This window comes from Nesoenas mayeri (assembly GCF_963082525.1).
Source record: "Nesoenas mayeri genome assembly, chromosome: 8".
In the NCBI taxonomy this organism is placed as follows: domain Eukaryota; kingdom Metazoa; phylum Chordata; class Aves; order Columbiformes; family Columbidae; genus Nesoenas; species Nesoenas mayeri.
In genome coordinates this window covers 5,136,509-5,156,524 of record NC_137554.1, presented here as the reverse complement: position 1 = coordinate 5,156,524, position 20,016 = coordinate 5,136,509, and the positions used below count along the sequence as shown (strand labels likewise).

The window sequence follows — 20,016 nt, the reverse complement described above, 5'->3', positions numbered from 1 at the left end:
TTGCTCAGAGCCCCGTCCAGCCTGGCCTGGGATGTCTCCAGGAATGGTTCATCCACCACTTCTCTGGCCAACCTGGGCCAGGCTCGCACCACCCTCACCGTAAAAATATTATTCTAATTAATGCATGTAAATACTTTCTGGCCTTGGAGCTAATTGCATCTGATCTTCAGAATGTCATCTAATAAGAGCTGGAGTTAGAATACTTATGATAGGCATAGAAACTTATGATAGGCAAGCAGAGATACAGATCCGATTCATCAGAGATCGCTGTTTTCAAGCTGGAATAACCTACGAAGAATTAGTTCAGGTGCCTTTTTATAAAAGTAGTATTTGACAGAGGTGACTGAAATAGGGGGGGCTCAGTACCCGTTCCTGTAACCCATTGTCCTGCAAAGCCACTGGGAGGTGAGAGTACCTGAATGGCAGCTGCAGGGACATTAAAGCTTTGCGTTTCCATCAGAGAACTGAGTTAGCAGCTCTTGAGGTTGCAAATGGAAAATGCGTGCCAAGTGGACAATATGTTGTCTGTTGGCTTCATGTGTCTGGAGATCAGCTGTGTGCAATGCGTAGAATTAATTGTCTGCTTACAACTGAGATGTACAGAAGACAACTGAGATTTTCTTTGATCTTGGATTTGCCTCTCACAGAAACCTCCTGAAAATAAGTTTTGATGAAGTTTCTAATGCTCTGCCATAGCCACCGTGCACAGCCAAGCCATTCTACAGCATGAACGCAAGCAGGCTGTCGGACAAGTAGAGGAACTGGAAGGTGGTTAGAAGCTTAGCTAAGATGGGATTTGAAGATGGAATCTTTCAGGATTGTTTTAAGCAGCGTAGCTTTCAACATCTAGTAGTCCCATCTTTCGTTTCCCCATTTGTACGTATGGAGCGTGGAAAAAGGAGTGGGTGTCTGATTATTATCCAGTATAAATCTGACTGAGTTGGTATGCATTCCTTTTTGTGCGAAGTTGCCATCAACAAAACAATTTCTTCTGGGCTTGTTTCTGTTCTATCTGTTGATTTCTACGCCCACACTAATATCACCACCCGGATTGCAGAGTCAGGAAGGGTGAGAGACAAAAAGCTGTTTATTGTCTCTGGATGTTAGCTGCAGTGGGAGTGGGGAAACAGGCCAGAACTCCGTGCTTTGTTTTCCAGCAAACTTGGTGCTTTCGTGCAGTTCTTTAGACAACCGCATGTTGTGGTAGTGAACTGTAACCAGCATGGCATTTGGAACTTTGTGCTTGTGCATCTGTTAAAAAGAAAACGCCAACAAATAACAGCAGCAAGAACAACAACAAAATCCCCCTCTTCAACTAATCTATGAGGTAAAATACTTTGCCAAAGCAGGATTTTGGTTCTGTTGATTGAAAACATACTTGGCATTGCAGATGATTTAAATGTGTGGACACACTGCTGGCAACTTTTAGTCTGTTAATTCAGATCCTACAGATACTTCAGGGAAAAAAAAAAAGGGAAAAAAAAAAAAATATATATATATACTATACCACATCTGCTTTCCTGGCACACCATGCATTACACTTTAGGAAGGAGAAAAGCTTTTATTAAGTTTTAGCTAAATGTAGAAAGCCGTATCCTGGCTCAGCGCTGGAGCTGTGGGGTGCTATGGTGTGTGATGCCACAGAAAGTTGCAGTCTCCTGCAGGCACATATCAGCTTCATTTTCCTTCTTCTATGGCTTTGCTTGGTGTGCGGATGGGAGTTGGGAAGAACAGAGCCTTCCTCACCACACTCCCTCCAGCTAGGAGTCCTGGGGCAGAGGAACATCCAGCCAGCAGTTTCTTCCTTCAAACATGGGAAAGGCTAAACAATGGTCACCACTTTTGTTTTCACACTTCAGTGCTCACCAATGGTGGTTTTGCTGTTCCTTTGCCAAAAGGGAAGCAAAAAGAAGTTACTCTGCTTATGGCATAGCGACGATATTTTTGGTCCTTTGATCAACCATACTTGCCAGTCTTCTTCCTTTTAAACTAGGATGTCCATGCAAATGTGTTCTGACAACCGCTCTGCTGTAGCGTTATGAGAAATATGCTACATGTAAACCAGTACTGTTATTATTATTGATGGCACAATTAGTACAAATGCTAGGAGAGAGAAGTGGAATTTTATTCCTAATCTGTACACGTGCAAACATCTTTATGAAGGGTTTGTATATATTCATAAAAATAAACTTATTTTTATGTGTAAACCACCGCCTTCCCCCCCCGAACTCTAATAAGGCTTTATTATTTTTCCTGGATAGTTACCTAGATTTTCAGTATAGCAAAGAACTCATATGAACAAAAATCTTGCTGACTGAAACACTGTATTCTGTCAACATTTTCTGCATGGAAGTATGTGCACAAATCCTGCTTATTGCAGACAGGGTTCCTGCCACATGCAAGGTGTCGGTGCTGAGCAGTGAGTTAACTCCATGTGTGTCGTACCCCGTGGGTCATTTGAGTGACCTCTGTGGAGTAGGTTTGATTTTCTCTGCACAAACTCTACAGATGTGTCTTGAAGTTGTCAGGGATTGTGCCAGTTGGTCTCTGACTCCCACCAGAATTCTCAGAAAACATCTGAGTGCCTCAAAGTTCAATTAAATGTAATTTCTGGAGGGACAAACGGGGATATGTCAGGGTAGTTTGGAAGTTACTGACTCAAAGAATATCGTCAATATTCAGCACAGTTCTGAAAGCATTGAGGAGCTGACGACCTGAGCAGATGAACAGAAATGGTGGAAGTAGGGGTAAAGTCAGTCACTTCTCTTACTGTTTGTTGAGCAACTTAAAGCACATTAAAAACCAGGCCACATTTAAAAGATGTACAGCTGTAAATTTAACCAAAACATTAAAAAATGAAGAGTTAGCACAGATGATTTGGCTGTAACAACAGTACATGGTCTGGGTTTCTCCGCAGGGGGCCGGACGCTGCGTCTGATGCACATGAGCGTGGCAGACGAAGGTCGGTACACTTGTGTGGTGACCAGCGCTGCCGGAGAGGCCAGCAAGGATTTTGACCTTTCTGTTCTAGGTAAGTACATGATAAATTTGTTACAGTAGATTATAAGGGGGTCTACTGTATACTTCACTGGTATTTTCAAAATTATTATGCCAAAACGTATGTCTTCATGGAAAAAAAAATACATTTGGTAACATGGTCAGAAAAGTCAGGTTTTAAAGAGAAGGTACTTCTAAATGCGAGTTTGCTGTTTGCTTAGTTTTTAAAGTTAAGATTATTCAGGCATTACTTGGAATAACTGGCAGCTGCTTCTGTTCTGTGGTTGGTTTGTTTCTCTTGTGAAAAGGAGCTGTGTGAGTGGAACTGGCTTCAGGGGGGTGGTTATTGCAGGTGGACAGAAGTCTGGGGGATGCTGATAGCTGGGCGCTCATCCTCTCCTGTTTGTTGTTGCTCAGAGCTTCACCCTCCCTTGGCTGTGATGAACGAGGTGATCCAGTTTATAGGTGATGTGGAAAGGTGGGGTTTTTGTCTTTTCCTGCTCAGGTTCGTTTTCAGGCAGACCAGTTCCCTGCTGGTTCACCACAAGGCACAAAGATGCCAGTATTGGTGAAAGAAGAAAGACAAGAGTGGTCAGGGGAATAATGCTCTTTCTTTTGGCACTAGCCTGAATTTAAGCTGGTTTAAGTCAGAAAAAAACTACGTCCCCAGGAAACTATAGGATATTGTACAAACCTGTTGCATCTAAAGTTCAAATGCAGAAAGGTGCAACCCCATGTGACAATACTCATGAATTAAAAGCAGCATCATTGTGCAGCAATAGGTATCATATATGTAGCTGGGTGGCATCGCGGTAATAATCTGTTGCAACGAAAGATGTGAAGGTAAAGCCAAAGAGAAAGGTAAAGAAGGTAAAGCCAAAAGAGAAATTAACGACTGAGCTGGAATTGTTTTTACAAAACAGAGATCTCTGATCCAGTGGAAACCTTTGGTCAGTAAAGGGATTGGTATTGTGAAGCATATAAACCAAGCGCGGCAGTGGGGGATCGTGCGAACGTCTTTAGACAAGGACTGGTACAGCGGACTCTTTAGGTGGCTATTTGGAACCCTTAAGATGTAATTTCATCACATGACTTAGTTTTTTTAAATGGTGTTTTCCCCAGAAAATACTGCTTTTTGGTTTAGTAACCATTTGTTATTTCTCTCAATAATTACCAGGCCTTATGTAGGTTGTCTTATAGCATTATTGCGCAGAGTTTTCCTGTAAGTTCCTTTTCTCGAAGGCACGGAGCACCCTCCGCTTTCCTCGCCTTCCGCTGACTTAGGCACATTGAGCCTGGAAATGATAACTCGCATTCGTGTCAGTTCGTGTTTATTTGATGAGCTCATGGAAGTGTCAGGCTGGCAGGATGGAAGAGCAGGATAAACACTGAAAAGCGTTCATTGTTCTACTGTTTTCTTTGGAGGGTTTTAGTTGCAGGGTGTTCATGAGGGTTCTGGAAATCTCTGCGTCGGCTTTGTTTGCCTTGACGAAAAAAGCTCAGTGAAGCTGATTTCAAGTGGACTAAGTGGAAAATTCCATTGTTCAGTCTTCTCTTCCCTCCCCCCAGTAATTTTGTTGTCTTTTTAGAGGAAAGTTACTGGAATGTGACCTGATAGCGACACGGAATATTCACTGGCTCACTGTAAATAGGAATTGCACAGAGACAGGTGGTACAACAGGCGAGCCAGTTTGCATGGAGAGCATGGTGCAATAAGCACAGTATTTATATATTTGAAAAACGTTTGGTGTGGCTTTGTCATATTTCTGAAATTAATATGTGTTGACATCTGACTGTATTATTTTGAGGCCAAAGTGCTGAGTTGCTCTGTTTGTTTATGAATCGTAACTTTTGGCCTGACTTAAAAGTCCAGAACCTTCTGATGTTAGGTTGTGTTTTCCCCTAAATCCTTCACTAGTTGGTGTGTCTTTTTCCCATCCCATTTGGACACCAGAACCGATACAAAAGTCTGGTTTGTGCTGCTTGTGCAGTCACAGCAGGGAATTTGATCATCAGAAGCTGGTGAGCGTGCCAGGACATGCCACGTTCCACTAACCCACATCGCTCTGTGTCTCCTGCTCACAGGCCAACTTTTAGCCACACTTTGCCGTTCCAGTGAAAGGAGATGCAGACCTCTTTGAATTTATGTCTTCTTCACTCTAGTTTGTACCATTCGTTAGCATCAAAACTCTAGCGTAACATCGTTTTTCTCTGTTGATAATGAGTTCTGCATGTTACTGCAATTCTTATTTTTATTGACATTTTTATTACAAAGCTTTCCAGAACTTCTTGGAGATTGAGCTTGCTTTCTTAAAAATAAAGGCCTCCTTTTCAACCTGTGGTACTTCGGTTTATAGTGCCACTTTCATTTAGCCTAAAGCTACAAATGCCTCTGCTGTGAAAGAAATAGCTCTTCACCACAGCTCCTCACCAACACATCAATAATCTGGCCTCCCTTGTCCAACAGCACGTTAGTCTGTCATGTCCTGTTGACCAAGATTATTTGGAAACAGGTCACCAAGTGATCAGGTGTACAGTAAGAGTTTCCTTGAGTTAGCTATTTGGGGGGTGGGTAGGTATTTTAAGGGGACGGTTTTGTCTTCTGTTTCCCGAGAGAAACATAGTTTGTACCATAGCAAGATGCCTTTAGACCTATATAGTTTGTTCATCTGCCTGTAGAGAATTAGCTGTATTTGCATAAAATACATGTATGCCTTTACACAGTATTCACTTGTTGTTAAGCTGTTGCATTGCTTTAGAGCGTACTGTTAAGGAAAAAACCCTATGTGGCACGTGAATAGACAAGCTGACTTAAAATAGTTCTGTTCCTGGAGTACTAGATAGATGCTTTCAATTACTGCCAGAAAAAAAAGCAACTCTTAAGCACATGGTTTTGAACAAATAAATCACTTGCTGCTTAATATGGGAGATAAAAGCGTATACAAACTTATAATACCTGTTGGTGCATAAAACCGAACACAGCCTCGTGAACAACGTGCTCATCACCATTGCCCTACTGACCTCACACCAGACTCCTGCCCTACAGACCATACTCGTTGTCAGCACCCTGAGTAACTCTGGAGCTCTGCAGATGAAGTGAGATGAGCATTGCTGAGTACTTGTGTGGTTAAGGGTGCGGAACGGAGGGTGATATGGGTGGTACGGGCAGGTTGGCTCTGCGCTGCCTCACCTCTGGACCTGCTCCTGGTAAATCTGAGCAGTTTGTAGATGGATGTGCTTCAGGGAAGCATGTGCTGAGATGTAACCTGAGTGCACCTTTGTTGTATTTAAACTGGTTGTAAGCAATGCTCACTGATGCCATTGTCTCTTTGCAGTGCCTCCAGGGATTGTGGGTGAAAATAAATTGGAAGATGTGAAAGTGAAAGAGAAGCACAGAGTTACCCTAACGTGTGAAGTGATAGGTAAAAGTGTACAATATTATGATATTTGCTGATTGAAGCCCATGGTTTCCATCATCATTGGTTCTGAGCAGCTTGTTTTTAATGGTATTTTCAGTTCAGTGGAATTTTTACATTTCAGAATTAACCACAGTGCTCATAGCAGGACTAAGCACTCCTTCTTATAAAGGTTGTGTGAAATATAACCAAGAGGGTGGTAGTTGTAATATTTCTTCTCTAAAGGCCTATGGAGTTTAGGAGGAGGTGTATAGCATTTCACGACTTTCAAAGACTTTAGAATATGTATTCCAAAATATCTCCCGAAAGGATGTGTTTTAAAAAGGTATGTGAAACTGTTTTTTTCTGCTTTTCCAGAAATGTTGGCATATCCTAGAGGCTACGCAGCGACTAATATTTGCAATTTTCTTTATTAAGGGCACCCTGTACCACAGATCACTTGGGTAAAGGATGGGCAACCTCTAGCTGAGGATGAAGATCACAAGCTTCTGTCCAGCGGCCGTTTCCTACAAATCACCAATGCCCAAGTCACTGACACAGGGAGATACACGTGTATTGCATCCAACACAGCTGGCGATAAGAGCAAAAGTTACAGTCTTAATGTACTTGGTAAGACAGCTGGGCTGGCTCTTGCAGAGAAAATATTCATCTCGTGGGGAAAAAACAGATAATCACATTGGAATTTTGTAGTACTTTAATTACAGCAATGCTTAACTTGCCTGGCTACGAGTAAAATTTCATAGCTTAGTAGCTGATAAATAATAGTAGTTCAATAGAAACAGCAGTTCTGCGCTTTAGACAATATAGAGCGATAGAACGCGAAGCTATAACAGGACATTGTATGGAATGAGAAGGGCAGTACTTCGACTTACTGTGATTCAGGAAAGTATCTGAAGAGCCCTTCGGATTGTGATCTCTTCAGAAAAGGCGAAACCATCTGCAGTTGGCTTTTGTCGTGATGGTTATTGCGTAACCCAACACAAACAATGACGAGTTTGTTTTCCACATCTTGGTCCACATCCCTCCTACCTCTCTGCTGCTCATGGGATCATCAAGTGGTGGCTCTGCCAGCTACTGTCCCAGATGTGGTGATGGCTTCCTGCTGACCTGGTGTGGACACCGGTGCAATGGGGTGGGTTCCACCAGCACTGGCTGGCTGTTGTCTTTAGGCTAAAACGTAAAGCTGGATTAATGTTGTCTGGTAGGAATGGCTCTCAGCTGTTTAAGGCTGCAACCAGATTCCTAGACGGAACAGGGAACATAGAATTGGCTTTTCATAGAGGTCCTTTCTCTGGTTAATGGTTTTGTTGTTCCCAGTGTCTCCAACCATTGTGGGTGCAGACAGCCATGGAAACGCAGAAGGTGTCACTGTTATCCTCAACAGCCCGACATCGCTGGTTTGTGAGGCCTACTCCTACCCCCCAGCTACAATCACCTGGCTGAAAGATGGTAATCCTTTAGAATCAAACAGAAATATCCACATTTTACCAGGTAATTTTTTCATTGTCATTGAGAAATAACCTAACACTTTATTCTTTTATTGTTTAGCTTCCTGTTACGGATTTTCTTGAAAAATCAAAGGATATATTTCTATTAAGTGCAATGTTTGTACTTTTGTAGCATTTTCTATTCCAATATTTTTAAGTGCTACACAATTAACTGATGATTTATTTGTATTTTATTTGTATGCAGGTATTTATCCTTTTTTTTTCCTGTAAAGCTAAGTGATGGCAAACAAGTTCATCGGAGCAATGTAATGAATGTATAATGAATGACTAATGAATGTAAATAACTTGAATTTGAGTATGGAAATTAAATGGAGAGGGCTATAAGCAACAACAGTAGTAAGGAGAGTGAGGTGGCATTTTTCTAGGTCATTAGTAGACTGTCATTTTTAATTTGTGGAGTAACTCTTCCCTAGCACATCTATGGAAAACAGGAACAAGCTTCACTGGCACCACTGATGTAGGTGAACAAGTACTTTAGTATTGCAAGCGTTCGGAGGAGGATTGAGTCGATATTGATAGTGAGGAATTTAATTACTACGTGGGGGGACAATTTCTAGGAAAGCAGTCTGAAAAGAGCTGCAGCCAAATTAATCAGTGCCTCAGGTCTGAGAACACAGACAATAGAAGTCATAAATAAACCAGGTACTATGGGAAGGAAGTGGATGCTGAATAGGATCTGCTCAGTCTTACCCATGGTGCTTCCTTTCCCTTTCTCTGTGGATAAAGTGCAGAACCGTTAATCACTTCTTCCTATCTAAATATCTTCAAGAAATTTCTGGTACAGAACTATGTTAACCAATTTTCTGAGAATCCGTAAGCGACAGGAGTTGGGATCCAAAGCACTCCTGCAAATTATGCACTCATTTATTCCACAGTGTACATGGTGGTGAGCAGTCACTTTTTCATACTCATCTAAGCGTAGAATTTGGACCAAAGGATTGAAAAAATGCTGCAGAAACTATGTAAATAATTGGGAGGCAAGTGTATGACATGGATGCTATTAACGAATGATGTCTTTTGGCAGGTGGTCGAACCTTACAGATTCTAAACGCACAGGAGGACAACACTGGAAGATACACCTGTATAGCCACAAATGAGGCAGGAGAAACTCTGAAACACTATCAAGTGATAGTCTACAGTATGGAAATAGTTACAGCTTTTTTTTCAATCTCTTTTTTGGCTTCTTCCTTTTTTTTTTTTCCCCTGCTCTGCAGTGTTACTTATCCTGGTGCATACACAGATTTCTGTTGGTAACTTTGCGTAGCAAACATCTGCCTTAGCCCCTGTCGTTGCTTGAGGAAAGACACTAGAAAAGTTTGCTGTTGTAGCCTTCACAAATGCTGCTGTTGGTCTGAAAATCTTGTACCACCCAGGGGAAGACGTTTAAGAAATGTTGAACCCTAATTTCTTCTGAAATGCTTTTTTGGTAATGATTTTTGATCAGAGGAGTGCAGCACAATGGGGGACATGAGCAGAGAATCTGGTGAGCACAGAAACTATTTTAGGAAAAAAAAGGAGCGAGAGGACCTATAACATCTTGAGTAAGGTAAAACAGGAGGATACTATTTTTGTATCCTTCCAGAAAATACTGTATGCACAAAAGCTTTCCCGTTTGGAGCTTTGTGTCAGCACATTGTCCTTTGAGCATCTGTGCCTCATACGCTGTTTTAATGCTCAAACTCTTTGTTATGGGCTCAGTCAAGCATGATTTTTAATCTTTTTTTTAAATTATTATTTATTTCCTAGTCTGAATTGGAGTTTGGTTTGCTCCCTTCCAGTAACTGTGCTGTTATTTTAATTGCACTAAGTTCCTAATAAGGCCCCATTAGTTTGAGAATAATGAGAAGATGACAAAAGAGTTCATTATTGAAGGGTGCCTATGTAGCAACATAAAGCCCCCCCACCCCCAAATGCCATTGCAACTGTAGGCATTAGGGAGATTTTAAAATTTCCCATTGAAAAAACTATGGAAAATGCTTTGCAAGCATTTAAAATCATTTAAAAGACACTATGAGACCAGGGTAGGGGGTAGCTTAAGAATTTTGAAATGCTCTTGTTTTCATTCTGATTCAGAAGGAAACAAGGTTTTGTAACACTGGGATTTCAATGGAATGGAAATGTTGAGTTTTGACCAGCTACTCTGAGTGCGAACTTCAGTTCAAACATATGGTTCTGAGAATATTAGTTCCCATTAAAATGCTTTTTGATGACTGCAGTACACTGAACTTTTATCCAATTTAAGCCAAACACATCGTAAAGTGCTATAGCAGGGTAAGGCTATAGGCATGTCTAAAACTGTTGAACACAGTTTTATGTATTTTTACATATAATACATGTGCTAAAAATAGTTTAAAATACATATATAGCTAAAAACATTTAAATTCAGCCATGGGGAAGAGGCAGATTATATGGGGAACACACTCACTTTCCCTGAGATTATCATCCAGGTTTTCCCTTTGTCCAGTTAATTTTGACATGCTGTGTAAGACAGTAGGTCATGAGAGTCCATCTCCCTTTGTTTTTTGCAGTCCCACCCACCATTAACAAAGGGGATATCTCGGGGACAGGTCTCTCCCCTAAAGAAGTGAAGATCAAAGTAAACCACAGCCTTACCCTGGAGTGTGAAGCTCACGCCATTCCTGCTGCTGCCATCAGCTGGTACAAGGATGGACAGGCCAGTCACAAACTTAATTCTTTCTAATGGGTGGATTTAGTACAGAAACAACTGCATGTTCGTGATCACTATGAATCACAGGATCATTTTGGTTGGAGAGACGCCCAAGGTCTAACCATTAACCCACCCCTGGCACTTCCCCATGTCACTGAGAACCTCATCTCTGTCTGTTCAACCCTCCAGGGATGGTGACTCCAGCACTGCCCTGGGCAGCCTGTTCCAATGCCCAACAGCCCTTTCCAGGAAGAAATTGTTCCCCAGATCCAACCTCAGCCTCCCCTGGCGCAACTTGAGGCCTTTCCTCTCATCCTGACGCTTGTTCCTTGGGAGCAGAGCCCGACCCCCCTGGCTCCAAGCTCCTTTCAGGCAGTTCAGAGATCAGAAGGTCTCCCCTCAGCTCCTGTTCTCCAGCTGAACCCCCAGGTCCCTCAGCTGCTCCCATCACACTCGTGCTCCAGCCAGACCCCTCCCAAATTGACACCCCTGCTTTTATGGGTGCTTGGCAGTGCCACTGAGACATCAGTGCTGGGGTTTCCAGGGCCCACTGCTGGCCTGGGCTTTATGGGAAGGCCCCCATCTGGAAGTAGCATCCCGTGGTGTGGCCACATGTCCCTTTGCCATTGTGTAATGTCCCCAAGGGCCCTGTTACATTGGAATGGCCTCGTGCTTGGTTGCTCCAAGTGCTACCCTTGCAGAAGCTGTGGAAAGCCTCCCGCTTGGTTCTGATAGAGCTCACAGAGCACAAAAGCATCTGGATCCTCTGTGAGGGGGATGAGGCATGGTTCCTGCTACATGCTATCTTCACAACAACATCGCTCTGGAGGAGAAGCAGCACCTCCTGGGTGTACTGATTGTGTTGCCAATAAAAAGTGATGTTAGGGAGAGTCAAGAGGTCCCCGAAGAGAGGCAGTGGCTGTCAGCAGCTTGCTGCTGCTGGCAGAGCAATTCATCCACCCAGCAGGTTTTTCTTAGCTTTCCTCCGGGCAAATGACTTTCACTCACATCCATGGACTGAATTAATCGTCCCCTGCAGGCCCAGAGTTCTCTGCTGTCTCCCCAGTGTGTTCAGTTTTCATTATTGAGAGATACAGGTTGTATTCCTATAGTCTCTACTGTTACGTGTGATGTAGGTTCTACAGATCGTAACATTTCATCAGGGAAGGTTCAGATTGGATATCAGGAAACATCCCTTCCCGAAAGGGCTGTTGTGCATTGGAACAGCTGCCCAGGGCAGTGGTGGAGTCACCATCCCTGAAAGGGTTTAAAAGGCATATAGACGAGGTTCTTAGGGACATGGTTTAGTACTAGAGTTGGGTTATGGTTGGACTCGATGATCCTAATTGTCTCTTCCAACCAAAATGATTCTGTGATTCTGTCTAATCCTGTGTATTTCTACAGTGCTGCTACATCCATTTTGTGTTCACGCCGTGACCTTGTCAGGCAGCAGATCCTGGTGGTTGTGTGGCTGTAGGATGAGTTAGATTGAGTTGTTCACCTCAGAGTAAACTGATAGTTTTACATGTGTGGGTTGGCCAGTGAGCTCAGGGGTGGAATCAGCCTGATTTAATCATATGTCATGAGAGCCATTTTCTGATGGGGATGACATTGTTCCTTTCTCCATCAATGTGAGCTGGGCTTAGGAGTGATGTAAAACCACCAGCTACCAAGATCAGAAAGGTGAAGACGCAGAGTTTCTGACAACCATGACAAGAAAACTGTCTCCAGGAACTTGAAACTTACTCAGGGAGGGAAAGCCTTTGGTTTGAGGGAAAGGAGGAGCAGGTTAGTAGTATCAAAGCAGAGGAAATACCAAAGCCAAAATATGCTCCTACTCCCAGTATGATGCCTTACGAAGGGTTTTGAAACAACCTGAGTTTGACCAAAAAGAGACATGGTGTCATACTATCTCCACAAAATGGCTATTTCTAGTGTATGTTTTGCCAAGTATTAATTTACATGTCAAATGACATTACAGCCACTGAAACCAGATGATCATGTCGTTATCCAAGCTAGTGGCCGTACCCTGCAGATTAAGGAGGCTCAAGTGTCGGACACGGGTCGTTACACTTGTCTGGCATCTAACATTGCTGGAGAGGATGAAATGGAATTTGATGTAAATATACAAGGTAATCAGAGTTCTGATAATAAAATTCTACTGGTAGCCTCCTTTTCTAATGTTCTGAGATGCTGGAATTCTTTATAATTTTGTATCATTTCCACCTGCTTGGTTTAATCCAATGCTTTTGTGTGACTTTCGTTTGATATATATTTTGCTCATCTTAAAGAAATACAGTATTATATTATTCTTTCTTTCGTATTTTGTGACATATGCAGTGTTTCTGAAATCAGTGGAATGACTTAGTAACTTTGATCTTCCTCTAAGCTACATAAGAAAGTTTTAATTTAGCTTAAAGTAAGACATCATGTTTTATTTCTCTGTATGGATTAGTACTTAGAGGGCTGAGACAGAAGCATCGTGTTGGCTTACACGCTGTTTGTAAATACAAGAAAACAATCGTTAGTCATTTCTGAAAATTTAGATAAAATTAGAACTTGAGTGAAACCAGATACCTTACTATTTAAGTATTATTGTTGATTAATACCCTCTGTGTTTTGTCATCAGGTCTTCTGCTGTTGTTTATTAGTCTTCAGAAAATACTCATCAAAATGCCCAGTTGAGCAATCCACTGAAAAGAGCTAGAACTTTCCTGGCTGATTTAAATTGGGGCAGAGGTTAATTTAATACACTTAATTTTTATTGCAGCTATTTAACAACTGCAATATATTTTCATATCTTGACTTTAGCTATTCCTGCTGTAAAATTCTAACATTTTTCTTTCCCCCTCCTGGGTTGTAGTTCCTCCCAGTTTCCAAAAGTCTTACAAGAAATGGGAAGCTGGTAACACGGTCGATGCAGGACGAGGTGCAGAAAGTAAAGATGTGATAGTCAACAATCCCCTTTCACTCTACTGTGAGACCAATGCTGTTCCTCCTCCGGTTCTCACCTGGTATAAAGATGGCTCTCCTCTGAGCTCTAGTGATAAAGTACTAATATTACCAGGTGAGTATTAAAATGTAACTCTCTGACCTTCAGAAATGGCGTTATTACTAGTATTGGTGTAGTAATAACAAACTTTTCCCCTACAAAACACTACATTGATGTTCTTTTCAGACTGTCGTGACTGGAAAAATTTCTCTAGTCCCTGAACTTAAGCTGTTTCCTTCTTCCATTTAAAAAGTAGCTCCTAAAAGAGTGTAAATGTGACCATTTAATTTTCGTGTGCCATGTTGAAAAATAAAATACAGCAGTGATCCCTTCTTTCTGCTGTGTTTCTGATTTATTTCCTTATTAAGTTTTGCTTTGGCAAAGTCAGAATTAGAGTAGTAAAGCCTCTTAACCAAAGAGTGAGGCATGGAAATAATCTTCCAGCAGAAAAATGGCCGTGAGCTCGTACATAACCTCATATGGGAAAGGGAGAGAGGTGCTAAAAATGCAGAAGGTACAAATGTAATATTCTCTGTCACCTTACTGAGAAATATTTCTAGTTTCAATTGAAGAATAACTTCTGGCTGCATATTGCTGAAGAACGTGATTCCTTTCTGTGGAATTAATTACCATTTCAATATGAACGTTGCTGAATTCCAAGTATCTGCCAGGCGAAAAAGTAGCTAGGAAATAATCTTTAGTTCCTTATAATTCAGAACAAATGCTTGACCATTTATAAATCTGCTTGCTCAGGTCTCTGGTGAAATGTGGTGTGGACATGATGGAAACTGCTTGATGCTGTGTTTAAATCTTTACTGTGTTTCCTTGCAGGAGGCCGAGTGTTGCAGATCCCGCGGGCACAGGCGGAAGATGCCGGGAGATACACGTGTGTGGCGGTTAACGAAGCTGGGGAGGATTCCATTCATTACGACGTCCGTGTGCTCTGTGAGCTTCCCTGCTTTCCTTTGCCTTTTTAATCCCAAAAAGTGTTGTGTGGAAAGCAATGAAGCATTGCAGGCTAGGTTTACTTAATGCTTTTAAAGTTTAGAAATTCTGTATATTGGTAAACTACAAAAGCAATGTGTTTACATAAGGTGCTAAGAGTTTTGTATAAAATAGAAGTATACATGCATGAAAATAATGTTCTTAGTTTAGTATGTTTTTAGGTTATTGTTGTAGGAACTCAGTTGCATTATCCCTATCACACTTCACCAGAAAGAAAGAATATTTAACTAGAAATTCAAGTTTTATCCTGGTATTTCTTGTTCCTTCTCAAGTTTCCAGTTCAAATTTCTGACTTACTAGACTATTCTCTCCCCTTGTTTTGATCATTTTCTCAAACACCTGCAAAACTCCCAAAGGCTTAAGGGAACTGGTGATTTAGATCAACCATTGAATGGCTGCAGAGTCCATTTTGTATGATCTGTTTACAGACATTGCACAGAAAGCTTTCCTTTGTACTCAAGGTTTTTGCCTTGGGAAACACTTATTTCTTTACCTAAATTTCTGTATCTCCCACTGAGAACACTGATTTGTTGTTAGGAAGGGGTCCTACCTTGGGAATCCTCTTTTGTCCTGGCAGCAAAGAACATGACAGACTAGCTGCAAGATTAATTTTCACATCTTCTTCTTTATGGCTGCTGTGAATAAGCTCAATTTCTCCCCCGGTTCCAGCTGAACTACTTGTGGGATTGTATTATCTTTTGCTGTGTTCACCGGAGATGTCACTACTTTCTTATGAAAAAATTATCTAAAAGATTGGAGGGCAAGTGAAACAAATAATCAACTATATCAAGAAATACATTCAAAAACATTAAAATAAAATAAACCAAAGACTGGGAGGCACCAAGTCACAGTATTCTTGTGCCGTTTTGCTGGTTTGCAGTACCCCCATCCATTGGCGGAGCGGAGGGCGACCTGCCCGAAGAAGTGACGGTGCTGGTGCACAAAGCTGCGGCGCTGGACTGTGTCGCCAGTGGCAGCCCCGCTCCGAGCATCACCTGGCAAAAGGACGGCCACCTCCTCAGAGAAGACGCCAAACACACGTTCCTATCCAACGGGAGGAGGTTACAGGTAGCTCTCAGGGAACCACTGATTTTTAGCATTGCAAACACAAGCTGCCCATAAAGATAAAACGGTTTAGATTTGCTGAATATAAGATGCTGATTTTTTATTAACAAGGTTCTGCCAACCTAAGGGCTTTTTGTCTCTTGTCTCTGTCCCTCAGCTGCTCCTTCCTGCTCCTGTGGAGTTCCCTCAGTTGTGCTGATCCATCTCTCTATGGGGTTGTGCTGTGTACCGCAGCAGGGAAATCACTCAGTTTAAAATACACTTGATTTATGTGGGGAATGACTTGTCAGTTTTGTCCAAGTTTCCCTAAGAAAGTTTCATTATTGGGAAATGTGCTTTTTAATTTAAAGAAAATAGTGAATTCTGAAGAACATACCCACCCTCCCCATGGATGGATGATACTGGATGAAACTGTTAAAACAGAGCGCTGAGCTTAATTGTCTCAATTTCTATAGCGTGATCTAAGAGTACAATAAAAAATAAAAACCAGATAGAACACAAAGATTTTTATTTCAAATATTTAGTGAATAGATGTTATGTTACGCACTTTAAATGAATTTAATGTGAAAGATCCTATGGTGACTTTTCCGGAGGTTTGAGATGCACAGATTTGCATAGTAGATTCTGAAAGGAGGAGCATCTGTGGCAGTTTTTCAAATTGACTCCTTCATAACACTGCAAAAGCGTTAGTAAAAAACTCAATGAAACAAAAACAAATGCAGACTCACAGTTCTCAAAGACCCCAAGTTCTTTGGGCAGACACCAAAACTTGATGCTTTAATAGTCAGTTGCCTTATATATTCACTTAACAACAATCTTATTTCTTTCTCTTAGATTTTGAATTCCCAAATAACAGACACTGGCAGGTATGTCTGTGTTGTGGAAAACATAGCTGGAAGTGCCAAAAAGTATTTTAACCTCAATGTTCATGGTAAGTACCGTAATCCATAATTTTCTGGTTATCTTCTTTCAAATAGTAGTTCAGCTTGAATGTGTTAATTTTAGAGTGCAAATGCTTAGCTTTATGCATATAAGTTGTCTTTTTGGGTATAACGGAGATTCTGAGGCACTAGAAATCAAATACAAGTTTAAAGTACCTTGGCAAAACATAGTTTGTGATATCCTGTGGCTTCAGCTCTTTATGTGTATTCCATGGAGATGGAAATCAGGTCTTGCTAAGCCCTGAAATCATGAATAACAAACTGCTAACAAAGAGATATGGCATTGCAAAAGCTTACTTGGAAAAATTTCTCCTTTCAAATTCCTTTCTAGGTGTTTTTGTCTGTTTATTGGGGTTTGTAGTTTTTGTTGTTTGGGGTGTTTTTGTGGTTGGTTTTTCTTTTTTTGATGGTGGTGTTGGCTTTTTGGGGGGGGTGTTTGGTGGGGGTTTTTGTTTGGTTTTTGTTTGGTTTTTTGATGTTGTTGAGTTAGAGTAGGATTAAAATAAATTTGAGCATTTGATATCACAAGCCTAAAACAAATACAATCAAGAAATTAAGACATTTCCCATTATTTTGAGAAAACAGTCTCCCTACCACCTTCCTGTACCTCTTCTGATAGCTTCAGAAAATTGGGAAATTTCTAATTCATATTTCAAAGTTAACCTTAACTTCTTTGGTTTCTACCCACTATTCTTTTCACCACTTCCAGCTTTCCGTTCTGAAGATTATTCCATTATTGCCATAAATTCATCTGCACCATTACGTAATAAAATCTACCAAGATACATCTTTATCTACTTTCACAATATGATTTGGAGACTTGTATCACAGTCTGCTCCATATGATCAATCCCCTTTTTCACATCCTTGTTGGCTGGCTGATCTTCTGTATTACGTACTAGATATTATAGAAGTGCTATCTTCTCTCTCCCTTGCTTAAATGTAGTATCAACATCCAAGGAATTTGATGATTCAAGTTATTACATACCAAAGAAATAAATTTTGTTCTCATTCACACGTGCAGCAAATTTACAGACTAAAAGAAACAAATGTGTGGTGCTTTTCTCTACTCAGTCATAGAATTAGACAGAAGTAGTGTTGTCCTAGGAAGAATTTGCCCTGGAGTTGTTCTCCAAGAAGTTGTTTTCTGTCCGTGGAGTCTGTCCAGATTTCCTGATGTTTGAGTTTGGATTTGAAATCAAAACATTTTGATTTCCTTGACATTTGTGTTGTAATTTAAACTTCTTGTCTTTAAAATATTTGTTTATAATGACCACAGTCTAATACTATTATATTAAAAGAAATATTTGCGTGAAGCTTCAATTCTAGCTCAACAGTATGACTAATTGAGATCTATTAATCTCAAAATGCATTTTCATTTGAAAAATTAGAAAAGAGCTATTCAGGAAAGGACCACCCAGGGTGAAGCACTGATGAAATTGCATTATCATCACTAAGCAGCGTGATCTATTGTTTTGTCACTGCCAAAACCAGGTTATTTTCCAACATTTTTCTGTGTTTCTAATTTAAACAAATGTTAAACAAGGTGCTCTTTAATTAGTTGAAAAATCCACTTCTTGCCTCAAAGGTGAGTAATAAAATGAAAGTTAAACCTTCTAGAGCACTGAAAATTAGCATCCAGTTTTAAAGTCTCAGTCTCTAAACTTAATATATAATATATATAACAAATAGGTACTTTTCCTCACAAGTCTATGGGACCAGACGAGATCCATCCTGGGGTGATGAGGGAGCTGGCAGAAGAGCTCGCCAAGCCGCTCTCCATCATCTTCCAACAGTCCTGGCTCACTGGGGAGGTCCCATATGATTGGAAATTGGCCAGTGTTACCCCAGTCCACAAAAAGGGCTGCAAAGCTGACCCTGGCAACTCCAGGCCTGTCAGCCTGACCTCGGTGCCTGGCAGGGTTATGGAGCAGATCATCCTGAATGCAAGCACACAGCACCTTCAGGATGGACAAGGGATCAGCCCCAGCCAGCATGGGTTTAGGAGGAGCAGGTCCTGTCTGACCAACCTGATCTCCTTTTATGATCAGGTGACTCACCTGGTGGATGAGGGGAAAGCTGTAGATGTGGTCTGTCTAGACTTCAGCAAGGCCTTTGACACTGTCTCCCATCATATACCTGCAAAAGCTGGTAGCCCGTGGCTTGGACAAGTGCACTCTCTGCTGGGTTAAGAACTGGCTGGAGGGCCGGACCCAGAGAGTGCTGGTGAATGGGGCTGCATCCAGCTGGCGGGCAGTCACTAGTGGTGTTCCCAGGGGTCAGTGTTGGGTCCAGTCCTGTTTAACATCTTCATTGATGATTTAGATGAGGAGATTGAGACCATCATCAGCAAATTTGCTGATGACACCGAGTTGGGAGGGAGTGTTGACCTGCTGGAAGGCAGGAGGGCTCTGCAGAGGGATCTGGATAGACTGGAAAAATGGGCTGATTCCAATGGGATGAAGTTCAACAAGGCCAAGTGCCGGGTCCTGCACTTTGGCCACAACAACCCCCTGCAGCTCCAGGCTGGGCACAGAGTGGCTGGAGAGCAGTCAGGCAGAAAGGGACCTGGGGGGACTAATGGACAGGAAGCTCAACATGAGCCAACAGTGTGCCCAGGTGGCCAAGAAGACCAATGGGATCCTGTCCTGTATCCAAACCAGCGTGGTCAGCAGGACAAGGGCAGTGATCCTTCCCCTGTACTCTGCACTGGGGAGGCCACACCTGGAGTGTTGTGTTCAGTTCTGGGCCCCTCAGGTCAGGAAAGACATTGAAGTGCTGGAGCGGGTCCAGAGAAGAGCAACAAGACTGGGGAAGGGACTTGAGCACAAGCCCTATGGGGAGAGGCTGAGGGAGCTGGGCTTGTTCAGTCTGGAGAAGAGGAGGCTTAGAGCTGAGCTCAGCACTCTCTAGAACTACCTGAAGGGCAGTTCTAGCCAGGTGGGGATTGGGCTCTTCTCCCAGGCATCAGCAATAGGACAAGGGGCCATGGGCTTCAACTCTGCCAGGGGAAATTGAGGCTGGAGATTAGAAAGCAATTCTGTGCAGAGAGTGGTCAGACATTGGAATGGCTGCCCAGGGAGGTGCTGGACTCACCGGCCCTGGAGGTTTTTAAACTGAGATTGGCCATGGCACTTAGTGCCATGATCTAGTAAACGGACTGGAGTTGGACCAAGGGTTGGACTTGATGATCTCTTAGGGCTTTTCCAACCCAGTCGATTCTGTGATTCCCACCAAATACCCAAGTAGAGCCCATTACTGTATCTGTATGGTGCACAGGCCATGAGGGCTGCAGGATTTGAAATTTACCATTGATATAGTTTAAGCAAAATTCATTAAAAGATAGCTCAGATTTGGCCCTGTGTATTTAGTTGCCCACTGTCTTGCACTGCCAATAGTCACATCTGTGGGAAAGTAACTGTAAAA

At 42.0% G+C, this 20,016-nt stretch overlaps 1 protein-coding gene across 1 annotated transcript in view; it reads left to right on the top strand.

Annotated features, from left to right (window-relative positions):
* HMCN1 (hemicentin 1) overlaps window positions 1-20,016 on the top strand; it is a gene marked incomplete at both ends in the record, with an annotated part of 184,042 nt that overhangs the window by 118,500 nt on the left and 45,526 nt on the right. Inside the window, 11 exons of the mRNA XM_080348671.1 lie at window positions 2,918-3,031; window positions 6,333-6,419; window positions 6,831-7,022; window positions 7,731-7,904; window positions 8,946-9,059; window positions 10,450-10,595; window positions 12,571-12,721; window positions 13,453-13,656; window positions 14,413-14,526; window positions 15,467-15,654; window positions 16,486-16,582. Coding sequence (XP_080204797.1) covers window positions 2,918-3,031; window positions 6,333-6,419; window positions 6,831-7,022; window positions 7,731-7,904; window positions 8,946-9,059; window positions 10,450-10,595; window positions 12,571-12,721; window positions 13,453-13,656; window positions 14,413-14,526; window positions 15,467-15,654; window positions 16,486-16,582 — 1,581 coding nt within the window. The remainder of the gene's footprint in view (window positions 1-2,917; window positions 3,032-6,332; window positions 6,420-6,830; window positions 7,023-7,730; window positions 7,905-8,945; window positions 9,060-10,449; window positions 10,596-12,570; window positions 12,722-13,452; window positions 13,657-14,412; window positions 14,527-15,466; window positions 15,655-16,485; window positions 16,583-20,016) is intronic.